Source organism: Papilio xuthus, unplaced genomic scaffold (assembly GCF_000836235.2).
Source record: "Papilio xuthus unplaced genomic scaffold, Pxut_1.1 DF826945.1, whole genome shotgun sequence".
NCBI lineage: Eukaryota > Metazoa > Arthropoda > Insecta > Lepidoptera > Papilionidae > Papilio > Papilio xuthus.
Window position 1 is genome coordinate 2208198 of NW_013531704.1, and position 17891 is coordinate 2226088.

A 17891-nucleotide genomic window follows, 5' to 3' on the forward strand; every position below is an offset into this window, starting at 1 on the left:
GCTTTTATACAGCGTATAAAGTCACATTGAAATCTTATATTTTACGTATAATAATGTATATCGCGTTGTTAGTTACTGTATAGTTGCGATAATGAAGTTCAAATGAGGGCAGGGACCCATTTAGCTGCGGTCAAGAGTAATCACACCGCCTACTCGCCACTCGCCTCAACTTATACTGACTTTTTATTTCTTATATATGAAGAAAATTAAAATGATTAACTTGAGCTTTTCTATTACAATTTATAATGTCATTCATCGAAGTTTTTATATCAATAATATTAGAACTGTCGCGTTCATAATTGTTAAGCATTATTAGATGTTTGTAAATTTAGATGTCACACATGTGGATCACACAGTATCCCCTTTTATGTTGCAGTGTACCCGGCGTACAAGAAGAATGAGGCGGGCTTCACGACATGTCCTTCGCTGGAGAACCGCTACACTGGCGAGCCCAACAACCGCGTCGTGTCACGCCGCCCAGCCGACATCGTGCGTACGCGCAATCCAGGCACATGTCAGTTAATTACAATACAAAACATAAGAGTAAAATGACCGTAGTAAAATAAAGACCAGTGGTACTGTCCCCATGAATAGTAATTCTATGCTTTGCTCCTAATACTTGAGATGTTCTTTTTAGTCTCTTCCTAATATCGTTTGTAATTTTCTGTGTTCAAGATTACATAGCCTCTGGTAGTTACTATCACCAATATTTGTGTAAATACAATTTCACAATCTGATGCACAATTATATTTAGGTTTAATATAATACTTAAAAAAACTTGTTGCAATTTCAGGTATATCAAACGGCGGTAGACGCGTAGTGAAAGCGCTATGCGCGTACACGGCGCGCGCCGAGTCCGACATATCGTTCCGCAAGGGAGATCGTATGGAGGTGCTGAGCGACGCTGAACCAGACTGGTGGCGTGTGCTGCACCTCACTACACGCCGTGAAGGACTCGTGCCAGCCAACTTCGTCGCTGAAGAGAGCTCCGTTGAGTGCGAAGAGTAAGTAAAACAATTGAATAACATTTAATTTCATTTAGATGGATGGTGTTAGAAGGTATCACCAGAACGGCTGCATAGATCTTGCTGTAATTTGTTATAGATATACGACATAGTCTGTAAGAAGATATAGGTTACTTATTATGTTTTTTTATTCCGCGCGGACAGCTAGTTGTCACTAAATATCTATTATCAGAGTTAATTAAATTAATGGCATTATTTTGGACGATGACGCAATTCATAGTATATTTCATGGTACAGGAACATGGATATTAAACATTTGGTTCAGCTAATCCGTGAGAAGAACCGTAAGATTCGTCACAACCGACGAAAACTTCGCAACAGGCGGAACCGTTGGAGGAAGATAAAAATTTTCTAAATACAAATTCTGTACAGAGCACACAATATACAATACTCAAAAATAAGATAAACAAAATAAAATTAATATTTTTAAATATTGAACATAATGTAAATAAAAGTAATAATTCTTCTAATCTGTAGCTTTAAGATAAAGATATTTAATTTTAATAAACTTTGTTACATAAATGCAATCTTTTATTTACATATAATCTAAGTACTTTGAACACCTAATTATTTTAAATATAAAATACATATTTTGCTCTCTGTCAATTCAAATAAATCAGAACTACACAACTTACATAACCACACATTTTGTTTAAAGTAATCTCTTGGTTCATATTGCAGTACTTTTATTAAATTAAGATTTTATTATTTAATGACGGTCAATGAAAGAAACAAAATCGTAATATAAAAATGTATATCACAGTTATAAATCATTACTGTATGAAGTAGCCTTTTTAAAATTAATAACATGAAAACCAAAAAACCAAGAAAGATTTAAACGAAATCTTAAATTCCTAATATGAAATATTATACAGGTTTTAAAGATTACTTTTAATGACAATTTACTATTTAGTCAAATTAAACAATGGACTAGAATTAATAAATTAACGGAAATTAACTTATTGTTCACAGTTGGTTCTTCCCGCACGTATCAAGGAAGGAAGCTGACAAATTACTCTTAGCTGAGACGAATCCTAGAGGAACGTTCTTAGTGAGACCAGCGGAACACAACCCACATGGCTTCAGCCTCAGTGTTAAAGACTGGGAGGAGGGCAGAGGTTACCATGTCAAACATTACAAGATCAAGCCCCTAGACAACGGAGGGTTCTACATCGCCACCAATCAAACATTCCCCAGTCTTCCTGCGCTGGTCATGTCGTACACAAGTATGTTAACCGTTTACTTTATTTCAGTAGTGAAATCAGGCTCGAAGGATCAAAATTTTGTTATTGGTCCTTCGAGTCAATCATATTATGTCAACCAAAAGTATCATTTGACGATGTCTTGTCTCACTCTATCCCTATAAGCTCTTACTCTTCTGATTTTACTGTAACAAATTTGATATTATTAACCAATACTATAGATAAACCGTGTGCAAATAAACTAATATGACTAACTGAATGTGAATAACCTTATGTAAATAAAGTGTACTAACTGTTCGCAGAGAACGCGTTAGGGCTGTGCCACGTGCTCGCGCGGCCGTGCCCCAAGCCGGAGCCGCAGATGTGGGACCTGGGCCCGGAGCTGCGAGACAAGTGGGAGATCCCGCGCAGCCAGATCCAACTCATCAAGAAGCTCGGCCAAGGCAACTTCGGGGAGGTGTACTACGGCAAGTGGTCCAATAACATTGAGGTAAGTCTGTCATTTTAGAATTTTTCCGGCAGTTGCGAGTCTACCTCTATATTTTGTATGATGATTTTAACTTTATATAAATATTATCTTAATTAAATTCCAGGTCGCCGTTAAAACGCTTAGGGAGGGCACGATGTCGACTCAGGCGTTCCTCCAAGAAGCGGCCATCATGAAGAAGTTCCGACACAAGCGACTGGTGGCGCTGTACGCGGTCTGCTCGCAGCAGGAGCCCGTCTACATCGTGCAGGAGTACATGTGTAAGGGCTCGTTGCTAGAATTCCTCAGGAACGGCGACGGGAAGACGCTACAGTTCGAAGACCTAGTCTATATCGCGGCACAAGTCGCGTCCGGTATGGCGTACCTCGAATCGAAACTCTTAATACACAGAGATCTCGCCGCCAGGAACGTGCTAATAGGAGAGAATAACGTCGCCAAAATATGCGACTTCGGTCTAGCGAGGGTCATAGAAGATAACGAATACTGCCCTAAGCAAGGCTCCAGGTTCCCCGTCAAGTGGACCGCCCCAGAGGCAATAATATACGGAAGATTCTCCATCAAGAGTGACGTCTGGTCCTATGGTATCCTCCTAATGGAACTGTTCACGTATGGACAGATACCGTACCCTGGACTCCACGGAAAAGAAGTCATAGAGCAAGTGGAGAGAGGGTACAGAATGCCTAAACCGGTCGGACATTACCTCCCGGACGCTATTTATGGTCTGATGCTGCAATGCTGGGACGCCATTCCGGAGAAGCGGCCGACCTTCGAGTTTCTCAACCATTATTTCGAATCGTTCACAGTGACCAGTGAGACGCCATACAGAGAAGTGCAAGACTAGTGCTGTGATATAGTGAATTAGTTTTTGGACTTATCACAAGTATCAAGGTGATAGGTTGAGCGCTTGCTGTGACGGACTGTGCTTAGACTTGTGTCAGTTTGTGCCTCGTGACAGCCAGGCAGGCAGTGTCGCTTGTGAACTGTGAGACATTTTGGGTAAGGTCCTTTTAGCGAATTAAGGGAATTATGATGGACATGTGATGCTTATGCTGATTAAAATATAATTGTGGCTAATTTATCTAAGAAGCACCTGTGATTGTTATGAAAATTTATTCATACTCTTGTTAGTATTTTAAATGAAACTTTTATACATTTCTAACCATTTCTAACAACGGACTCATGTTACATAAATGTGGTCTAAATAATTAAACGAAAAGAAACGTAAGAAGTTTTGTTAATTTGAACTCACACTCCATTGTAATTCCTTTTTTTGGTATTTTTATACTCGAATCTTTGACTTAACAATACAGGAATGTGTGAGCTTGTCATTTTTATTATCACACCTTTTCTTTAATTTGTGATCGGCAGACATATAAAGGGCTTAACGATGAAAGCAAAAGCACACACGTAAATAAACAAGGATAATTTGTGTTTAAGGAAATCATAGTCTTGTAAATTACACTTTATATTTTCTTATTTATTAGCATTAGCTTAAGCACAGTTTAGGATATTGTTTTGCGCAATGTACAAAACTGTTTTGTAACGAATAAGCAATAAGATATAAAACTAAATGAGATTGCGATATTTTCATATTCTAAAGTGAAATGTGATATCTTTTTTATATCACTTAAGTCTTTAAAGATCGATCTCAGTCCCATACTCGACGTAATTCCATAAAAATTGTATAAAGATGTCATAGTGTTAACATTCCTTCAAATGTATGAACAAGTGTTAGTACCGTTTTTTCCAAAAACAAAATTTTTAAACAGCCTTTTTAACTTATCTTTTTTTTTAGTGTATTGACTCCAAAATCCTTTAGTATATTAAAAATTAATCACAATTTGTTAATGTTATATTGAGTGTGTTTTATTTTAAAAAAATCATTTTGACTATTAATTTTTGTAATCAGAATATTATTTTATTTTAATTATAAATCATTATTTATATTTGGTAATGTTAGAGAGATGTATAAATAATTGTGTATTAAGACTGACAATATTCATTGGTCATTTTATTTTCAACCCTATGAATAACTGAATAAAGTCTCTTGTAATTTACCCACTCACACCGAGGGCTCCTTTGCATCAAAGACCATTTCAGAAAAGCAATGCCTCTATGACCATTATCATTTCGTTAGTACATTTCACTGCAAAGGGGCCAAATACAGAAATATGTAAAGACTAGATTTAGGACCATATACCAAAGAGTTTTTATACATTAAGAGCGATTTTAGAGGCGAAATATTTAAGTTCTAGAATAAGACCTTACGATCCTTACACCAGTTGACCAATAATCTCAATTTTGACATTTATACAAGTTATATTGTACTGCCAACAAATATATTCAAATAGCTTCCGACGAAGTGAATTGATTAAAAAAATTGTCATCTTATATCCAAGAAACATAAAAAAGGCTTCTTTTTATCATAGTCTTTGATGATAACGGCATATTTCTACCACTTATCAGGAATATGTATATGTTTGGGCATTACGGAGATTAATTTAATGACTGATGGATAGACTTAGATATATAACCTATAAATAGAATGTTTCATACAAGTTTGACGTTTAATCGAGAGTCAATTGTCAAAATATCATTTTGTCATCACAACAAAGTCATCCGGAGTTCTTTTTATAAGTTCTCTTTTGTGTTCCGGGTTGAATATCTATAGGTTATAAATCTATTTGGATAGTTTATACTAAAAATATAATCTCTGTTACTTTTGCTCCTTCCAAAAGTATACCACTAACGCTTTAGTCACCTAATCATTTGTCATATTTGTATAAATCATTGAATATAGTGTCTTAACATTCCAGATATTCGAAACACATTAAATTTGGACACTTTTGTATGAAAACGATTAGGTTTGTAAGATTTTGTACATACAATGAAATAAATGTCATTGATATAAAATATGTTTTTTTATTTACTTGTATATTAATATACCTTTGAATTATTCTAACAGGGTAAACTAATCTGACTATTAGCAAGAAGACGGAGTCAAACTAATGTTTTCTTTCCAATTTCCTTTTTTTTTATAAAGTAAACAGTGGTAAGTGAGCAAGCGGCCACCTATGGGGCTAGACAAAGTGCATTCGCTTCGAAGCGATTCCATAGCGAACTTCAAAAATATATGGAACTGACGCGCGACAATAGAGAGATCGCGGTGGTCTAGGAATAGGATTAATTTGAAATTAAAAACAAATGTCCTGATAATAAATAGGAACTATTTATTTACAAACATAAAACTTGTTTTTTTGTCATAATTTTGACTGTCATTTCACATATGCTTTATTACATTCAAATATTTGTATCTATTCTATCGAAAACATTCAAATAAATAATTACACAAACTTCACTTATCATACAAAATACAGAGTAAAAAATTGAGACTAATCTAAGTAAATACTTTTTGAATAAAAAAAATTAACTATCAGTACTCAATGTCAAACTGTATCCGCATAAATCTTACTCTTCATTCTAAGATATTTATATTCAGATTGGTAGAAAGAATGCACGAAATGCCAACACCAGCGTAGCGGCTGAGGTACATAGTGTGGATGTTTCTTACTATAGTGGTTCAAATATATCGCAAGCGCGACTAACAAACCTGACCAAACATATCTGAAACAAAGTATAAAGTAAATAGGTGGCCTAATAGTAAACACACATAGCCCATGATCTAAGAAAAAAAATTAACACAATATTTTTGTGTATTCACAGCCAAAAAGCATGTGACACAAAAATTTAATTTACTATTTTTTTTTTAATTAAATAGGCCAAGAATACTTAATTTGTTCAGTCGTATTAGTCTTCTATATTTTTTAAACAATAGACAATAACAGTAAAAATAATAATAGTTACTTACTGGAAGACAAATGGTTTGCTAAACAACAAGAATGATATAACAATGGAGAGTGCTTTCCGCATTGTGGTGACAGTGACAGCAACTGTGGCACCACAGATTCTGACCAAAGTCAGCACTGCTTGTAAACCCATGTACCCACTTACACTAAGAAGGAATATATTTGTGTACATTGATACAGCATCCTGAAAAAAAACCACCATTGTTTTTGTTGTTGATAGAAACTGGATTCTTTACTATTTTTTTCAAACATACTTATTAGCTCTATCTAACTTTTGCTGTCCATATTTATGGATGTAACTAAAAAAACATGCACACAAAGTTTTTCAAGTCACTGACATAGCTTTAAATTAAAAATATGTAGCCAAATGCAAAACATAATATACGTTATAGTTTCTATAATAATTATTTAGGTAAACATAGCATGTCAGTAAACATGTTCTATTTTAATTACAAATAAGACATATTTTAATAAAATAGCAAATACAAAAGTACCTGAGAGCAATAAGCGAATCCATCCACAAAAATTCCACTGGCACATGTAATAACCAAAAGGTAACAGCATGCAATTGCATATGAGTAAAACACCACTTCATTGTTTGAGGCAAAAAATTGTTTCATCGCTTTCTCTTGAACATTCCCGATGATTGCGTCACATAGCAGCGCTAGCGAAATAACCAGGACCCCAACAGCATCAAAGTTGGGAGATGTTTTTGAATCAGCTGAAATATTTTTAGAGGTAATTAGAAAAAAATATGTTCTTGAAATTATGGTGTTTTGTGTTTTTTTATAAGAAAAATGGGCAGGTAGGTTATTAAATGTTCAAAAGGGAACATAGCTATAGACCGCCTTAAGCCAGTCACCGGCCATGGAAAGATGTATATGGAAAAATCATTTTATACTATGGAAACATAAAAATTGAAAGCATAAAAACTTACCTAAAGTAAACATAGTCAAGCCAATACACATTACAACTGCTGCCATATAGTCTAGGAAGCCGTATCTCTTGCCCAATATAATAATACTGCCTATCATCACAGGAATGAGCTTGCAACTCTTAAATATCAATTGAGTTGGATAATTCAGGTAACTAAGTGATAAATTTGATAGTGACATTGTACCTAATGTTAATGCGGCTAAAACTGCATAGGTTTTTAATGGTACTCTGAAAGAATAATCATCATGTAAATGAAATAGGATTTATTAATAATCAAAAAAATATTAAAGTCAGAAATATCTTGCTTTCTCTGAAACTTATTATTAATACTTTATTAGAAACTACTAGTTGCCTTTGTTTGTGCAGAATTAGAAGAAAATGCCTAATAATCAATTGGCCCAAAGGGAAACCGAAACATATATACTTATATTATAGAAATAGTACTTACTTCCTTTTTATTGGATTTCTTATTAAAGATTCCGCATAGCTTAGTAGCATAGTAATTACAAATTGAATAAATGTTATATAGAGGCTGACTGGTTTTACCTCTGCTTTGGAGAATATGAGCTCAAGAAAGTATCCATATGCCAAATAACAAACAAATACAAAAGCGGAGCAGCACAAAAATTGTACAAGTTGGCTGTACGGAGTAATATTAAAGCATAATATATTAATCTCAGTGTTTGAGCTGTCTTTACCACTTGGCGAGTTGTCAATTTTGATTATGGTCTCTTTGGAAGAATTCATTTTTATCACAGAATTGAATATATATTTTACTGCATGTTCTGAAAAAGCAAGATGTATTAATATTTTTGATATGCCAATTTCAATTTTATTGATTACATTCTTGATAATCAATTTCCAAACGGGTATTAAATAAGATAAACTGAATATTGCAAATAATCGTTTGTATTTGTACCTTTGGGAAAATTAATTTAAATAATTATTATTGTTTACTAGGCTACGTGTCATAAATTGACAATGACATTTAATAACTGACAACGACATTTGATCATATTTCCAAGCACAGAGAATACATCATATATTCTCTCTTCTTTACGAAAGCTATCTAATTAGTTATTTTACGATCTGGCTAAAATAGGACATATGTTGGAGTTTAAAACTAGTCCTGAGTAATGTGATTTCACCACATTATTTTATTGCTTTGCTTCATTTTGTCTTTGAACTCGGCTATCAGCCTTTTGGCTCGCATCGCACTCAGACAATACTCTTTGGTCAGACTATCATTAACTTTCAGTCTGGCAATACTTATTCGTCTGATATTTTATAGCAAACAAATAGTTATAAATCTATTTTTATTATTACAAATCTAATGTTTTCTTGCATTTTAATAATTTTCACTTAGCAAGGTGTGTTCTTAGTTTGTGAAATATGCGTGGATGTAGTGTTTTTATGTGCTTTCGGACAGTTTTTAATTCGTCATGTCAACTTTCGCAGATCATCTAATACGCCAGAGAAACTGGAGTGAGGACAATTATGGATTCAGATTTGTCCGGTGCGGATTTCTGTCGCTTCTGTCGATCGGAAGCTTCTTCGGATCGCCCTTTATTCCATCCCTGCATTTGCACCGGCTCTATAAAATGGATTCATCAAGAGTGTCTAGTACAATGGATGCGGTATTCGCGAAAAGAGATTTGCGAGTTGTGTGGTCATCGATTTTCCTTCATGCCGATTTATTCGCCCGATATGCCTCGACGACTACCGATACGGGATGTGATGGGTGGTTTGGTCACCTCAGTGGCGTCGGCTGTGAAAGACTGGCTGCACTATACTCTGGTAGCCCTCGCCTGGCTCGGCATCGTTCCACTAACCGCTTGTAGAACATACCGATGCCTATTTTCGGCTTCTCTGGATCCAGTTATATCACTGCCATTTGATATAGTATCGGCTGAGAATCTTGCTAAAGATGTTTTCTCGGGTTGCTTTGTTGTAACATGTACTTTATTTTCGTTTATCGGTCTCGTATGGCTCCGAGAGCAGATAATGCATGGTGGGGGTCCAGACTGGATGGAAAGAGAAAACCTACCAGCTCCTCCTCCAGAAGAAATCCCATTGCCTGAAAATAATAATGACCGGATTAATGAGGTTCCCGGAGAAGAAGGAGCAGAGAGAGAAGAAGGCATTGGTGATGCTGGAGAAGATGCTCTAGTGGGAGATGAGGCTAATTGGAATCCTATGGACTGGGACAGAGCAGCAGCTGAGGAGCTAACCTGGGCTCGGCTTCTTGGTTTGGATGGCTCAATGGTGTTTTTGGAACATGTCTTTTGGGTTGTATCCCTTAATACATTGTTTATTCTGGTGTTTGCATTCTGCCCGTACCACATTGGAAAATTGGGGGCTGCTCTAGCACGCTTGACTGCAGAGGGTCCCTTTGCTGGACCTCTGACTGCTTTGGCTGGGTATGTGTTGGTGGGAGCAATCCTAGCTGTGTTACATGGCATAGCATCCTTGTTACGTCTCAGAAGTGCAAAGAAGGCTCTAGGTTTCTGCTATGTTGTTGTGAAGGTGGCCCTCCTGTCTGTTGTAGAGGTAAGATTAAAATTATTTAGTTTTTATAGTTGTAATTATAAAAACGATCAAATTTATGAAAGTTTAAGTGAAAAGTTGATATACAATCAAAGAGATATAACCAATTTTATAGGTCCTAAGTGGGTTCATTCACATCAGTATTTTGTTACTCTGTAGATCAATTTGCCTAACATGTCTTTTAACTTGTAAACACAATACAATTAATTGTGAGTCTATTGCTTTTACAGTTAATTACAATAGAATACATATTACAAAAATAACATATTCATTTAAGTTGGTACTTCTTTCTGTAGTACATGAATTCAAACACAATAGCTCATTATTATTGGAATAACAAAAGAATAGTTTATCTAAGGCTAATTTAATACAATGAAATTCCAGGAATATTGGCATTCTAATTATTGTACATTTATTTATCAATGTTTTCCATAATTGTGATAAATTGTTTCATAGTATTTTTAATGTGCATATTTATTTTTTGTGCTTTTTATATTTTTTTCGTAATTAATATCTGTCCTAGGTTTTTCCACATTTTATTTGTCTAAAATGATAAAAGAAATGACAGATGATTCACCCAAAGGGGTAAGCACAGATGAGGGAGTTCCATAGGTTACTCCTATCTAAAATGTCTTAATCTGACTGAAAAGATATTATGTTTCGTTATATGTATTCATATACATTCATGAAAAAAAACAATTTAAAAAACAACAAAAGCCATATTATGTTACCTTCTTTACAGATTGGTGTAATCCCACTTGTCTGTGGTTGGTGGTTGGATCTATGCTCCCTCTCAATGTTTGATGCGACCTTAAAGGACAGAGAGTCAAGTCTCCAAGCAGCACCTTGGACATTGATGTTTATACATTGGCTTGTTGGCATGGTCTATGTATACTACTTTGCATCATTCATCTTGCTACTAAGAGAGGTGCTCCGGCCTGGTGTGCTTTGGTTCTTAAAGAATTTGAATGATCCTGACTTCAGTCCTGTGCAGGTACTGTAGCTTTTAGTTCTTCTGGTTGTGTAAAAAACTCAAAATTAAAAAAAAAAGATTGCAATTGCAGATGTATATGGCACGCTTCGCTATTTCATTTGCCACATTTACAGTAAAGAATTAAAAAAAAAAGATATATTATGAACAATGATTACCATAGAGTATTATTTTATTTTAAATATACTATCACTAGTTAATTAACTTTTTTGCAGGAAATGATACATCTTTCTGTATGGTCGCACATTAGGCGTCTTATTGTTTCGGCCATGATATTCGGTACAGCTGTACTCTTTATGCTGTGGCTACCGATAAGGGTCATCAAATATGTGTTACCCGGATTTCTTCCTTACGCCGTTGCTGTGCACACTGAAGCACCCGTGAATGAATTGAGCTTGGAATTATTATTGCTGCAGGTATGTATGATTGTTAATTATGCTATAGTAGGTGCCGCCGGCGACTCCGCGCGGGATTAAAAAGAAGCTTAATTAGTAGCCCCATGTGTTCTTACAGATGTTGTGAATATATGCTTTATTTCAGCAAGATCTATGCAGTCATTCTGAAAATTCCCTTCAAATAAATATCCATCCATACATTCATATTTATGATATTAGTAAGACTTTGTATAGTTTTTTTTCTAGCATTAAATGGCAGGAGAGAATACTAAAGAAATAAAGAAAAATTACATTTCAGTTTGAAAATTCTGTCACTATTTTTGATATTTCTTAAATCTGGTTTTGTTGTGTTTATTGCAATTTCTTCATTTGATATTGTTATTTTATTATGTATTTAATTATATATAATATGATAAAAAACATATATAAATGACATAGAAAAACAATATTTTGCGGAAGCAAGGAATAAATAAATAACAAAGTGTCACCTTGAACACAGGTTAAACAAATTTGCATAAGTATTATATATTTCTCATAGTTTGTATATGTTCATAAATAGCTTGTCATTTGCAGAGTGTAACTAATTTTACACTGTTTCTATCATAATAGGAATCTGTTGTTTATTTAAATACTAGCGGTCGCCCGCAACTCCGTACGCGCGGATAAAATAAAAATTAGTATCCTATGTGTTCTTCTAGACTATGTTTTATATGTGTACAAAATTTTACTGAGATCCGTCGAGCTTTTTTGGAGATACCTTCAAACTGCCATCCATATAAATATTCTCATTTATAATGTTAGAAAGATAAACTCTTTAATATTAATTACAAATGACATTTATTATTTAAAGATAATACCAAGTTATTAGTTTCGAGTGTCACATATTATAATGCTAAATTTGTTTCTTGTCCGATTTTTTTAATACTAGACGGTGTAGACCAGTCGTTCCCAAAGTGGGCGATAACGTTCCCTTGTGGCCGCTGCAGGTCTCAAGTTGCGGATTATAGTAAAAGTTTCGTTTAAAATTCTCCGTTAATATACATATATAGGTCAAAATAATTAATTAATTTAATTTGAAGTTATAGTGGTTTTTAAATATGTGAAAATATGGGGGGCGCTAAAAAAATATTTATTCTCAAAGTGGGCAGTAGACAAAATAAGTTTGGGAACCACTGGTGTGGACGAAGTAACATTTCATTAGCAATGCCACAAAATATCACGTGTTTATTTGCTTACATTATGACGATACTATTAGTGAAAACAATACCTTTTTTGTCAAAAAAATTGTAGGTTTAACCTTACGGATATTTCTTGTAACATTCCAACTAAGGTTTCTATTGAGATATGGTATAACAATAGAACAGGATTCGAACTTTCGACCACATGAATGCATGTCCGTACCATTTACATTTGGGCTATTCGCACTTCTTTGTACTGATGAGAAATATCAAAAGTATTATTATAATATTTAGGTGATTCTGCCGGCTCTATTGGAGCAGTCTCACACTCGCACGTGGCTGAAGGCGGGTCTGCGTGCTTGGTGCGCGTGCGCCGCTGCCCTGCTCGGACTGCGATCCTACCTGCTGGGCGAGGCCGCTAGAGATGAGCCCAACCCGCCCCCACATCCTCCGCATCAGCTCGGCGCGGCGCATCAGGTGGGATATCATAATATTAAGGCTTATGTGAAGAATGAATATTCGATGCTAGAAACTGAGAATTCTAAGAACTGTTAACTTAACTGTTTTTATTGACTACAATAATGCTAATATAAAATTATTTTACATCACTGGAAATAATATTTCGAGGATTTATTCTCGAAGGTTATAAATACAGGATGATTTATCTATATAGTAGCTGTTGCCCGCGACTCCGTTCGCGCGAAATTAACAAAACGTAATTAGTAGCTAATGTGTTCTTACAAGTTGTATTCTACATCTGTGCCAAATATTAGAAATCTATGAGTCGTTCTACAGATACCTTCTAAAACATCCATCCATCCAAACATTTATAAATCAGTAAACAGCTTCTTTAGACCATAATTAAAAGAGTTTAGTTGAGATATAAACTATATTAGGCTCTGGTATGGCGTGACGGTCCTGCGGGCTTCGAGCCGTACGTCCGCGTGTCGTGGTTCCCGCTGCGGCTGGTCGGCCTGCTCGTCCTCGTCTCCATATCACTCATCATGGCCAGCGCTCTCACTTTGGTCAGTATACTAGCACTTGCCAGCAACTTTGTCTGCGAGGAATTAACAAAATCTAGTAATAAATATAGCCTATCACCCGGGGATAGTATAGCTTTCAAATGGTGAAAGAACTTGTCAATTTGGTTCAAGACTTTCGTAGCCTATTTAATGTAAACAATTAAATCTTTCCTTTTTATGGTATTAGTATGTAGTTATTAGTAAATATAATTATTAGTAAATAACTTGCTAGTTTTAGTTGTTAAATTTATGTAAGAAGAAATCTTTTCGTTCCGATAAATCTAGTTTTAAATTTCTTAAGGTTTAATAGTATTTTTGTTAAAGATAGGATATCAAAACAAGTGTTTAGTAAATATGTAAAGGCAATTTATTTATTAGCTTTTTAAGTAACTACGATAAATGTAATTTTTAGGTTATTCCGGTGGCTATTGGTAGGAAAGTGATGTCCCTGTGGCTACCAAAGGGAGCGGAAGGTGTTCACGAGCTATACACGGCGGCTTGCGGTAAATATGTCTTTTTTTTAATTATTTTTTTCCGCATTTATTAATTTTAATTGTTTTTTTAGTATTAACATAGAAGTAACCTTTGATGTCGTGATCATTAATATCGATTTTCAAGTTAATTCTGTCAAAATAGCTTTGTTAAAATTTAGGTACTTTTTTGTCTAGAAATGTAAGACGATATTCTTCAAGCGAAACTCTTGTACCATAATGATGTCATAATTTGAAAATTAGTTATGTATACTACTAGATGTCGCTCGCGACTCTGTCCGCGCGGAATAAAAAAAACCTTGATAAGTGGTCTATGTATTCTTCCAGGCTATGTTTTATATCTATGCCAAATTTCATCAAGATTCATGCAGCTGTTCTTGATATGCCTACTAACAAACATCCATCCATCCAAACATAAAACAATAACACAAAAATACAAAGAACACTGTAAAATAATATGAAATGTGTCACTAATACATTCATTCAAGATTTGCAAACGTTTGTTAATATGCGTAAGTACATTTTAATTATAACAAAAAAACAACGTGGCTTCTTGCATTATTTAAAATGTCTCTTGATGATTTTTTTTTTTGATTTTTTTATTGTAGACTTATGCTTAAATATATGTTATTCATAAAATTATTATTTGATTTGCACTGTGTTTGAATGTGCTTTTTATTTATTTGTGTTTTGTCACTTTTGATGTTTAAACTTTTAGATATATGTTTCCGATAGTCGAAAGCATTATTGTTTTATGGTGATGTTCAGTGATTACTGTTTTGTATTATACAAACTCATACTTTGATTAGGGATTCGGGAAAGTTCGGTTAGGGATCATTTTAATTTTTTTTCTACGTATTTTTCTTTATTTTTATGCTTAGCTGTGAAAAGCTAGTACGTTGGTTGAATGACTTTGTTTTAGTTTTTTGTATACAATTGTGATACCGTGTATTTTTACTAAATCCCCTGTACAAAAAATGTATATTTTTATTTTTACCTAAAGTTATTACAAAGCTTTAGTATAGCAATATATTTTTGTACAAATATTTCGTCATTGGCAACACACACTCAAACATATTTACCTGAAACAAATTGGCGTGCTATTGTTTTAGGATAGATGAGTAATAGGATATGAGCATGTAAGTGTTAGGTTAGAGGAGCTAGTGTAAAGTACACGTATACGTGTGTGTTAGTCGTTCAAATGTATCAAGGCATGTACGTGTGCTGGGCGGTGGGACGCGGGGGTGCGCTGGCTGCGGGCTGGGCGCGCGGCGGCCGCGCTGCGCTGCTCGCTCGGGCCGCGCTGTGGGCACGACGCGCGGCACGAGCTACGCTCGCGGCACTCGCTCTGCTCGGACTAGTGCCATTGATGTTTGGATTACTGCTGGAATTGGTATGTTGTAATAATAGTTAAGGATACCGGAATTCATAAGACAGCATACGATTGATAACGAAATATAAAAAAGTGTTCGCTACTTGATGACGGACTGCACCTCTTACAGTAATTGTGTCAAGTGTTTTTGACTTAAGTTATTAATTTATATTTTTTTAACCAGGTGTTGGTGATACCTCTGCGCGTACCGCTGGAGCAATCTCCGGTGCTGTTCGTGTGGCAGGACTGGGCGCTGGGCGTGCTCTACACAAAGATCGTGTGTGCGCTTACTATGATGGGTCCCGACTGGACAATGCGGCGTGCTATCGAGAAAGCATATAGAGATGGCATTAGGGAGATGGATTTGAAGTGAGTTGAGATTTTACTGAATTTTAGCGCTTGTACAAAATAATGAGTTGATAATTTCAGTGGCGCAGATGTTAAGAGCGGACCGGACAGCAATCGCAAAAGTTTCAGTTTGTTCTCGCCATTAACGAGTGTGTATATGTGCAGGTTTATACTTCGTGACGTGGCTGCTCCGCTGGTGCGGTGGCTGGGTCTGGCGCTGGCGGTGCCGTACGCGTTGGCACACAGCGCCGCCCCGCTGCTGGTGAGCGCGCCCGTGCAGCGCAACCTGCTCGCAAGACGTATCTACCCAGCGCTACTGTTGCTCGTTGTCCTCGGAGCACTCGCTGTATTCCAGGTATAATATTTATTTCGCCAAAATAGCGAACAAGTTGTCGATACCTATCTTAAAAGAACAAAGGGGCGGACGAACGGAAAGAGAATATCTTCCCTTTCGGTACCTTTCCCCTCCAGAGGCCAATTCCCCTTCTCACACTTCTTACAAAAAAAGGACCGATGGGGAAGGGGGCTGAAATAATTATAGTCTCTGTTCAAATATTTGATATCAAAATATGTTACTTTCTAGATCCGGCAGTTCAGGAAATTGTACGAGCACATTAAGAACGACAAATATCTGGTGGGTCAGCGCCTCGTCAACTACGACCATCGGCGTCACAAGCAACAGCGCAGCTCCGTCGCCGCTACCAACTGAGACCTCTAGAGACCGATCGACCCAGCATGAAACCACCCGAGACTGAGCCTAGACAAATGTTATACATAGTTATGTTTAACCCACTATCTGTACAAGTTAAAACACCCTTTATATCATAAATACCACTTGTATATAAGCCAGATACAAGTTGTATACACCTGATATTACTCGAAGAGACATCTATATACAATATACGAACAAGATTCTGTTAGCGGAACACTATTTAAAGTGTATTATGATAAAATACCCATGTATATCAAATGTATCTTATTTGTATCTTGTATACAAGTGATATACATTATATACACTTGACATCACCGTATCAAATAAAATACTCTGAAAAAATAATATATGTATCTACAAGTTATGACGGAACACTTTTTACCCAAATGCAAGTAAAATATGTAATAACTACATCAAATATTATTATTCGAGATATAAACGATACAAAAATCTTAAAAAAAGACGTTTTGTATAACGTTTTTATAAACTCGGGATAAGCTTAATGTATCGATGTCAAATCATTGTGTCTAGATATTACTGCTCTTAGAAAATTTTGCTTTGAAATTTAATAAATTTTTTAATCTAAAATACGCGGGAGAAAGTGGGAAAAAGCTTAATGTCAATCCAACATTTAGCAAAGAATAACATTTTGGGATTGTATATAATTATCTTTGGTGTGAAGATAAAATATGGCGGCATAGACTATGAATTAGGTATTAAATGCAAATGCATTTTTAACATTTAATATACTTGGTGTATTAAAGAAAATAAGTCCCGATCAGTGAAATCTACCAAATATTTGAGATTATTAGAGAAACTAAATATTGCTAATTTATATTAAATATGAATCCGCCTCATCTTTGCTTCAGTAAAAAATTCCATTATTGAAAGAATAGTTAAAGGCAGTTTTGGAGTTTTTGAGGTTATCTGGAATGAAGAAACCATTTTTTTATATTTATAAATAATTACAATAGATAGACATCAGACAGTAAGATAAAACTAGCGTGAAAAAAGACATTTTTTTTAGTTAAAAAATTTCAATTTTTTTTTAATATTGTATAAATGCAATATAAGATAACTTTTTATCACAAGTTTTATTTAATTGATCGGGACTTAAATGTAGGACGTAATTTGATTACTTTCCTTAAAATATTGCTAGTGATGAATACATTTTATTTAGTCTTTGCTATTACGTAATTTGTACAGTCGCAATATATTTTTATTACTCTGAGTATTGCTAGATTAGCTTATAGGCTTGTATTTCATTCGTCAAATTGTTTTTATCGACGGATATTGTAATTTGTCTTATTTCAACATAT

General features: G+C 35.1%; 3 protein-coding genes across 7 annotated transcripts in view; 2 read left to right on the forward strand and 1 right to left on the reverse strand.

Moving 5' to 3' along the window:
* Positions 1 to 4488, forward strand: part of Src64B (Tyrosine-protein kinase Src64B) — a 71904-nt gene extending 67416 nt beyond the window's left edge. For 3 of the 4 annotated variants that reach the window (XM_013317088.1, XM_013317089.1, XM_013317087.1), the window contains 5 exons: positions 377 to 514; positions 794 to 1004; positions 1998 to 2251; positions 2530 to 2717; positions 2821 to 4488. In XM_013317088.1, coding sequence (XP_013172542.1) covers positions 377 to 514; positions 794 to 1004; positions 1998 to 2251; positions 2530 to 2717; positions 2821 to 3555 — 1526 coding nt within the window. In that variant the 3' untranslated portion in view covers positions 3556 to 4488. The remainder of the gene's footprint in view (positions 1 to 376; positions 515 to 793; positions 1005 to 1997; positions 2252 to 2529; positions 2718 to 2820) is intronic. The other variant, XM_013317090.1, reaches the window with a different exon arrangement.
* Positions 4489 to 5994: 1506 nt separating this feature from the next.
* On the reverse strand, positions 5995 to 8498 carry Papst2 (adenosine 3'-phospho 5'-phosphosulfate transporter 2). Its single transcript, XM_013316541.1, has 6 exons — positions 8436 to 8498; positions 7965 to 8301; positions 7518 to 7744; positions 7075 to 7301; positions 6583 to 6764; positions 5995 to 6338 (listed from the first exon to the last, which is right to left on the reverse strand). The coding sequence occupies exons 2-6, from the start codon at positions 8261 to 8263 to the stop codon at positions 6161 to 6163; spliced, it is 1113 nt and encodes a 370-aa protein (XP_013171995.1). The 5' UTR covers positions 8264 to 8301; positions 8436 to 8498; the 3' UTR covers positions 5995 to 6160.
* Positions 8499 to 8782: 284 nt separating this feature from the next.
* LOC106121219 (E3 ubiquitin-protein ligase MARCH6) lies at positions 8783 to 17613 on the forward strand. Of its 2 annotated transcripts, XM_013316759.1 has the most exons (11): positions 8783 to 8886; positions 8975 to 10066; positions 10806 to 11057; positions 11270 to 11470; positions 12922 to 13104; positions 13524 to 13652; positions 14062 to 14152; positions 15334 to 15533; positions 15697 to 15881; positions 16026 to 16215; positions 16444 to 17613. In XM_013316759.1, the coding sequence occupies exons 2-11, from the start codon at positions 9014 to 9016 to the stop codon at positions 16567 to 16569; spliced, it is 2610 nt and encodes an 869-aa protein (XP_013172213.1). In that variant the 5' UTR covers positions 8783 to 8886; positions 8975 to 9013; the 3' UTR covers positions 16570 to 17613. The 2 variants fall into 2 exon arrangements, with proteins under 2 accessions (XP_013172213.1, XP_013172214.1); XM_013316760.1 differs by lacking the exon at positions 8783 to 8886 and having other exon boundaries at positions 9014 to 10066; positions 15352 to 15533; positions 16444 to 16569.
* Positions 17614 to 17891: the final 278 nt, after the last annotated feature.

Excerpts from the sequence above, each read along its gene's own strand:
- Papst2 (XM_013316541.1), bottom strand. The coding sequence starts at position 8,263 with ATGAATTCTTCCAAAGAGACCATAATCAAAATTGACAACTCGCCAAGT. Across the intron at positions 7,302-7,517 it reads CTTGACTATGTTTACTTTAG|CTGATTCAAAAACATCTCCC; the intron begins GTAAGTTTTTAT and ends AAAATATTTCAG. Across the intron at positions 6,339-6,582 it reads AGCAAACCATTTGTCTTCCA|ATATGTTTGGTCAGGTTTGT; the intron begins GTAAGTAACTAT and ends ACTTTGTTTCAG.
- LOC106121219 (XM_013316759.1), top strand. The coding sequence starts at position 9,014 with ATGGATTCAGATTTGTCCGGTGCGGATTTCTGTCGCTTCTGTCGATCG. Across the intron at positions 10,067-10,805 it reads CCCTCCTGTCTGTTGTAGAG|ATTGGTGTAATCCCACTTGT; the intron begins GTAAGATTAAAA and ends CCTTCTTTACAG. Across the intron at positions 11,058-11,269 it reads CTGACTTCAGTCCTGTGCAG|GAAATGATACATCTTTCTGT; the intron begins GTACTGTAGCTT and ends ACTTTTTTGCAG.